General features: G+C 61.9%; 1 protein-coding gene across 1 annotated transcript in view; it reads left to right on the top strand.

The window, feature by feature from the left end:
• Positions 1 to 51: 51 nt before the first annotated feature.
• LOC113210592 (adventurous-gliding motility protein Z-like) overlaps positions 52 to 7,051 on the top strand; it is an 8,857-nt gene continuing 1,857 nt past the window's right edge. The window contains exons 1-6 of the mRNA XM_052271414.1: positions 52 to 260; positions 2,476 to 2,640; positions 3,127 to 4,149; positions 4,418 to 4,756; positions 4,850 to 5,298; positions 6,270 to 6,768. Of these exons, the coding sequence (XP_052127374.1) occupies positions 2,524 to 2,640; positions 3,127 to 4,149; positions 4,418 to 4,756; positions 4,850 to 5,298; positions 6,270 to 6,768 (2,427 nt within the window). The 5' untranslated portion in view covers positions 52 to 260; positions 2,476 to 2,523. The remainder of the gene's footprint in view (positions 261 to 2,475; positions 2,641 to 3,126; positions 4,150 to 4,417; positions 4,757 to 4,849; positions 5,299 to 6,269; positions 6,769 to 7,051) is intronic.

Here is a 7,051-nt window from a genome sequence, read left to right as displayed (position 1 = left end):
CCCTTCCCTCCCCCCTAACCCCCAGCAGAACAGCAGGGGGCCGACGCCGACGCCATCCCCCCAGAAGCCGAGCAGACGTCGTGGGGCGCCGACGTCACGCTGAAAGCCGAAAACCGCTCGCGGACGAGGATCGACGCGGTCGCGGTGGACGCCGCCGAGTGTCATCGCGCACGTGCAGCCGCGACGCCGGGGCCGGGACAAGCAGCCAGGACCCACCACCAGCAGGACGCCGACCAGGATCTTACGGCGAGCTCCCGCATGTGAGTATACAAAACAGCTCGGCGCGGTTTCGAAGGCCTTCAGCGACCGCCACGAGCCGGTGCTATTGCGACCGGCCTGTGGTCCCGCTAACCAGGTAAACCCTGAGCCGAGCCCAGCGGCGGAAGTGGGTAGAAAGCGCCTCGCGCGGCCGAGTTGTCGCCAAAGGGCTCCCCGACCAGCGCGCCAGACAATCGGGTCGTCGTGCGAAATTAACAAGCAGGAAGCGGTATGAGGGCGCCCGCCTAGAGACAATCGGGATCAGGATCACGCGCAGTTATTGGAGCGATTGCAAAGTGCAGGAAGATGCCTCGGCCGGCGCACTTCGGCGTCCACCACGTCCATTCAAACGTCACTCCCAAACACAATGGGGCGCGGGGGTGCGTCGGCGCGGAGACAGGCGCACTGCCCCGCGTGCGCGGTCTATTTGAGAGAGAGAGGGAGGGAGGGAGAGAGAGAGAGAGAGAGAGGGGGGGGGAACGTGCCACACAACCACCGGGAAACATATTTCAGTGGACGCAATGACCGATAGAAATAGCAGCAGTGAAGCGGTGGTGCATAGTCCAGCGCGGCGCACGGGTGTGGGTTGGGTTGCCTACCCGGCCGTCCGCAGGCGGCGGCCGCTGGACGCACGAGGACGGCGGCGATGGGGGTCTTTGTCTCTGCGAACCACACCAGCTGCCGCCGCCCCGGCCTGGTGCGTCTCGTTCCCGCCCAGCACCCTCCTCCCCCATACCCCCTCCCCCTTTCGGATCGCTGTGACGCGGGGTGCTATTTGTAGCGCGGTGTGTGTCCGAGAGCGAGTGAGAGAGAGGCCTGCGTGAGCGACGGCCTCACCTCTCACACCGTCCCTCTGGGTGTGTGTGAGTGAGAGAGAGAGACGGAGAGAGCAGCCGAGATGAACGAACGCACCCAACCAAGTCTCTTTACCCTGCCAGATATAATTAATGAGACGCGAGGAGCAGGGCTGCTGCACCCGCGCGACGCACGAGAGAGCGGAGCCTTGAACTTTGATGCAGTCCGAACGAGCCGCTTCTTGCGTCAATTTGAGTGGGCGTCTAAAACACGTTGAAAAGGGCAACCGTAAAACTATCTGACTGTATAAAATTATATATTATTATCTTTTTAAAAAAATATAAAGGCAGTTCCCTTGGCAACACATAGCTTATGAAGATGGTAATCAGGGTTGCCAGTGGTCTGGCGACACCCAAGTCTGCCCTGGCAGGAGAGGAGTACTTTGGCCAACCCAAACTCACTTTCTTGGCAACCTCAGCGCTAGCGAGTGCGTCGGCAACCATTCCACGTCTATGGAGCAAATTTGCAGACGCAAACCGAGCATTTCTTTGTGAGAAACGGCCTCATCAGAAAAGGTACCTCAATGAAAATGAAACACCAATGGCCAAAAGAACAGCTCTCCTACTTTCAGACCATTGGCGGACCAACTCTTTGACGTGACCGAGATTTTATATATGATTCAAGCCGATGATTATTTGAAAGTGCCAGTATGACACACAGTGTTGAAAACCCGTCGCTTCTCCTCACGCCACTTCACCCATGCGTGCCAACATGTACAAAACACACCCATCCACAGGGCCGAGGGCTGCAGTTTATATCTGGCGAATCAGAAATAATTGCCGCGAATAAACGCGAAAATAGCCCCCCCTCCCCCCCACCTCTTCAGCTCGCGCCGCTAGGCTTAGCGTGTTGTGAAGTTCCCTGCACTGCACTCTTCCCCGCGCACGCGCAGGCGTTCGCACTTGGCAGCGGTGCGGGCATTTCCGGCTTGTATGTGCCGTCGCGGGTAGGTACACCACCACTCCGCGACAGGCGGCGGGCGGGAGGTGCGCCACCAGAACACCAGTGTTTATGGTGGCCCCTCAACTTGAACTTCGCGTTCAAGAGTTTCATACCCGAGCGCAAACTTGGTTCCACGCACATGCAGTTTGGCCAGCGTGGGGAGAGGAGGGAAGGGGGTGGGGAGCGGGGCCAGTCGGGAGAAGAGAACGACCTCTCCCAGAGACGTTAGATAAAGACGCCTAGCGTCGTCTAGGACAGAAATAGAAGGCGCGCTCTATTTCCATTTAGATTCCCCATCGGTTTGGGCTTCTGCCGTCACTGCAATCGTGACGCAACTGCTCTCCACTGCCAAATGAAAAAGGGGCAGGGCGATTATCAAAAGGTACTCACTGCATTTTCAATGTTGTTTGTTTGCGACAGATGAGCACATGCTCGCGCTCGAGAGCCGGGAAAAGGCACTAGAGGACCATGGGCGCGGCTCAGAGCGTCGGCAGCGACGCCGACCACCACCGGGACCCGGCGGCGACGTCCCTGGCTGAGGACGCCGTCGACGACGCCTGGTGGGGCACGCCAGCACCAGGACAGGTGAGGAAAGACAAGCTAAACTCATAGGATGAATGATCGACATTTCTGACGCACGGCGCGAGAAGCGTTGAGTTGGAAACTTGAACGCTTCCGGCTCCGCGAAGAGGACAAGGGGCGATAAATGGAAGAGGTACATGAGGTAGAGCTGCGTCAAGAGTTGGCCAACATGTCGTATGCCCCGACACATAAGGTATGGCTAAGGTCACCGTACGGCGGGGCGGAGCGGGAGGGGCGGGGCGGGAGAGGCGGGGCGGGAGAGGCGGGGCGGGGCGGGGGGGGCCGCCCGCCGGTCCCTTACCGCGGAAGAGCAGCGGCCGACCGCCACGGAGAGCAAATGTCGGTCCATTTCTGGAGCACAAAGTCAATAAGCGTGTTCAGCCGGTATAAGCACAATCTCGGATAAAAATAAAAATAGCCCTGGTTCAAAGATCCGATGAGATTTGGTTCGGTCAAACTAACTCCGCGTTCATTACAAATGTTCATCAGGAGCAGGCACCGGCGAAGGTCGACGACGACGCGACCGCGGCGGTGTCCGAGACCACGGCGCCGACCCACAACGCGCGCGATGACGTCGTCCTGGCGCTCGCGCGGCGCGTGGAGGACCTCACCGCAGAGCTGCAGCGGGAGCGGCGCGAGCGGCAGAGCCACTGGAGGGAGGCGGTGGCGGAGGCGCTCTCCAGCAGGCAGCGGGAGCGGCGGGAGGAGAGCCCGCGCGAGGAGCCCCCGGAGGACGCGGGCGCGACCACGGCGCAGTTGTCCGACCAGCGCCGGCGCGAGCTAGCCATGCTGCGCACGCAGCTCGGAGCGCACCGCGAGGCGCGCCGGCTCAAGCTGGAGGCCGTGTCGGCCGAGATGGAGCGCCTGCGCGCCGAGCTCGCCGCCGAGCGCGCCCTGCGCGAGCGGCTCGAGGCGCGCGACGAGCAGGACGCCGAGCGCCACCACCAGGACGCCATGGCCGTCGAGGCCGAGCAGCTGCGCGAGGACCTGGCCCGCGAGCGCGACGCCCGCGCGCAGGTGCACCTGCAGGCGTTGCAGCTGCAGGTGCGCTGCGACGAGCTGCAGGCGGCGCTGGACGCGGCCGACGGGGACGCGAGGCGCGAGCGAGACGCGGCGGGCAGCGCGCGCCTCGAGGTCAGCCGCCTGCAGGCCGAGGCCGCGGGTGCCGTCGAGGAGCTGACGGCCTCGAGGGAGGAGGCCGAGCGCGTGGCCGCCGAGCTCACCGAGGTGCAGCGGCAGGCGGCCGCGCTCAAGGAGGTGGCCGCCATCAGCAAGAGGATGCTCGCCATCCGCGAGGAGCAGGTGCGCGACATGAAGCAGCAGCTCACCGCCATCGAGGAGAAGGTGGGCGGCCCCGACCACCAGGCCACGACCCTCAGCAACCTGCGCGCCGAGTACGAGAAGCAGATCGCCAACATCCGCGGCCTCAAGCAGCTGTACGAGGAGCGCGCGCGCGTGCTGCAGCAGGAGAAGGACAAGCAGGCCGGCGACCTGGAGCAGCGCAATAGCGAGGTATGTATCACCTGCCCGGGACGCGGGTTACCAGTTAAAACTCAGAATGCTAACCCATGTTTTTAAGCAAGGTTTTCAATTATTTATTTTTATTTATTTTTTGCGAGGGGGTGCGCTTCTATAAATAAGTGTGCGCGGGTAACCGTTTCCTTTATCTATCACGGGATCTTAATAATATGCTTTATAGTTTTTATGTTTAAAAGAGTTAAAATTATTCTTACCTAGAGTAAAAGTAATCTCCATTCTAATCCGCACCCGATACACATAGGTGGCTGAGCTACAGGACGCCATCAAGGAACTGGAGGACAAAGCGAGCCGGCTGGAGGCGTCCCTGTCCGAGCGCAGCGACGCCCTGGAGGAGCTCGAGTTCCAGCTGGGCGACTCGGTTGCCGAGTGCCAGAGCCTCACGGCCCAGATGGAGCGCATCAACGGCCTCTTCACGCAGATGCTGGTGGGCTGCAGCCACCCGGACCAGCCCATCGACCTGGACCGCCTGTCGCACTTGCTGCACGAGAACCACGACCTCATCGCCGACATCACCGTCAAGGGTTGCGGTACAGACATCGCGCCCGTCCTGCCCAAGCTGATCCTGGATCTCATCACGCAGGTGGGTGGCGTCGGCGAAACCTGCAGAACAGAAAGGTACTTGTGTAAGTGGTTGGCGGTAGCGGCTTTTAACACAGGGGCCTGTGCATTTCAGGTGGAGAACGAGGCCAGACTGAAGCAGTCCGCCGACGAGGAGGCGGCCAGCCCCGAGGACGGCGGTGAGCTCGCGCCCGAGGTCGTGTCCGAGGCCGAGCAGCAGCCCGACCAGGAAGCGGAGGAGGGCGCCGCGCCCCAGAACGCAGAGCTGGTCAACGAGATCGCCTCCAACCTGCCCAAGGTGTGGGCCGTGCTGCGCGAGCTCGTCTCCCAGCAGGCGGGCGGGGGCGCGCGCCGCGGCTCCGTCGGCGACTCGGAGAAGGGCAAGGCGTCGTGCTACACGAGCGTCAACACGCCCGGCGGACCGCGCAACGTCATCTCCGTCTCCAAGACGTACATCCGGCTCAAGGACCTCATCGTGGAGAAGCGGTCGCTGCAGCGCGAGCTGGGCAGCCTCAAGCAGCTCAACGGCCACCTGGAGACTCGCCTCGACGAGCAGGAAAACAGGTGAGGACCGTCGTCCATTCTTCCCAGCGGCGCGGGTTTCGGGTTTCGGGTTGGCCGGCCTATCGGAACCTCCCCCCACCCCTACCCCGCGCCGCCTCACTTGGCAGCCCGCAGCCGCAATGAAAACAAACCGCGACCTTTCACTCTAGTTAATGGACGCCCCTGTGCCAAGGTTAAACCTGCAAAAGCCACTTCAAAAAGCACCCCACCACCTCCCAGGGTGTCGCAATACCGTCTAGTTAAAATCCCGGGCGTGCAGTGTATTCCCCCCTCCTGCGGCCCGCCGGACACAGATCAGATCAGATCGCTAGATTCGGGGGATCGGCTCTCCTCCGCTCTGTATAATGGACACGCCAACGCCTCCGGCCTTGGCGCTCCGGCGATACACTCCGCGTCATCCGCGAGGCGCGGTCGCGGAAGCCGAACGACCGTCTCGCCGACCCGATATGGTAGCGCCGTCGATACTCCTGGCGGCGACAGGGCGCGCGGGGCATCGCCCGATGCGCACCTGACGGCTCACCGCTGCTGGTCGTGCAAATACGTGCCCAAGGGGGCCACTACAATTAGGATGGGGTCCATAAAGGATCAGGACCACCATTGGAGACAATATGACATGGCCCTATGATATTTGGACCCCGGAGATCACATGACACGACCCCATGATATTTGTACACTGGCGAAAATAACCTGGGGTCACAGCGAACTACAATTACGGTCCTAATCCTGACCCCAAAATATTTGCAACCGCGGCCGCTCCCAGCATAAGCACGACTACGCGACCACGATGACATATTGCGTAATTTTAGAGGGTGGGGTAATTTTATCACGACACTCAGATTTCTGAGGTGATGGTTGGTAGAGGCCTTTTCATAGACACAATGATTGTCATAGTTCATCACGCACAGTGTTACCCGGTTTCACCCATGCAACCACGACCTCGAAGTGATTTGTGTTCTCTCCGTGTGCCACAGGCTCGCGCAGGTGTCGTCCGAGCTGCACAAGACGTGGGGGCTGGTGGGCCGGCTGCAGGCGCAGCACCAGCAGCTGCACACGCACGAGAAGATCCTGCGCTACGAGCTGCACCAGAAGCGCGAGCTGCTGTCCGAGCTCAAGCAGGAGCTCGAGTACTGCCGCGAGAAGTGGGAGAGCGCGCGAGAGAAGAACTCGCAGACGGACCGCGAGTGGCGCCAGCTGCGGCGCGAGTTCGCGGCGCGCAAGGCCCGCGACGCCACGCGGCTCGACGACTTCAACAACAGCACGTCGGGCGAGAGCGGCCTGGGCGAGGACAGCGGCGAGGACGACGCCGACGTGTCGTCCGGCCGCTCAGAGACGCCGTCCGTGGCCGAGGACGTGCCCCCCGGCGTTGCACCGTCACCGTCCGCCGCCGAGGAGCAGGACCTGGTCGCCGCCGAGCCCGACCTCCCCGTCGACACCGCGGCCGGCAGCAGCACCGCGACAGTACCCATCCTGGTGAGCAAACTCTTGGTTACGGGTCATCAACGCGTGGTAGGCCTGCCCGTTGAGCTCGCGTGACGCGCGGGTCTGCCTACGCTCAGGCTGACAGCGAGGGCGACTCAGTGCCGTCACCGTTACCGGTTCTCTTGTGTGTGGGGGAGAAATGTGTCACGACAAATCCCTTGGTTAGGACAGTTAGCATAGGTAGGGTACACGCTGACATCGCCATGGTCCCGCAGGTGTCGCTGGCGCCGCAACTGGAGGCGACCGAGCAGGACGGCGAGCTGCAGTCGCTGGA

This window comes from Frankliniella occidentalis, unplaced genomic scaffold, assembly GCF_000697945.3.
Source record: "Frankliniella occidentalis isolate FOCC.00 unplaced genomic scaffold, Focc_3.1 Scaffold161, whole genome shotgun sequence".
Lineage (NCBI taxonomy): Eukaryota > Metazoa > Arthropoda > Insecta > Thysanoptera > Thripidae > Frankliniella > Frankliniella occidentalis.
The sequence above is the reverse complement of the archived record's forward strand: the minus strand, read 5'-3'. Positions and strand labels throughout refer to the sequence as shown.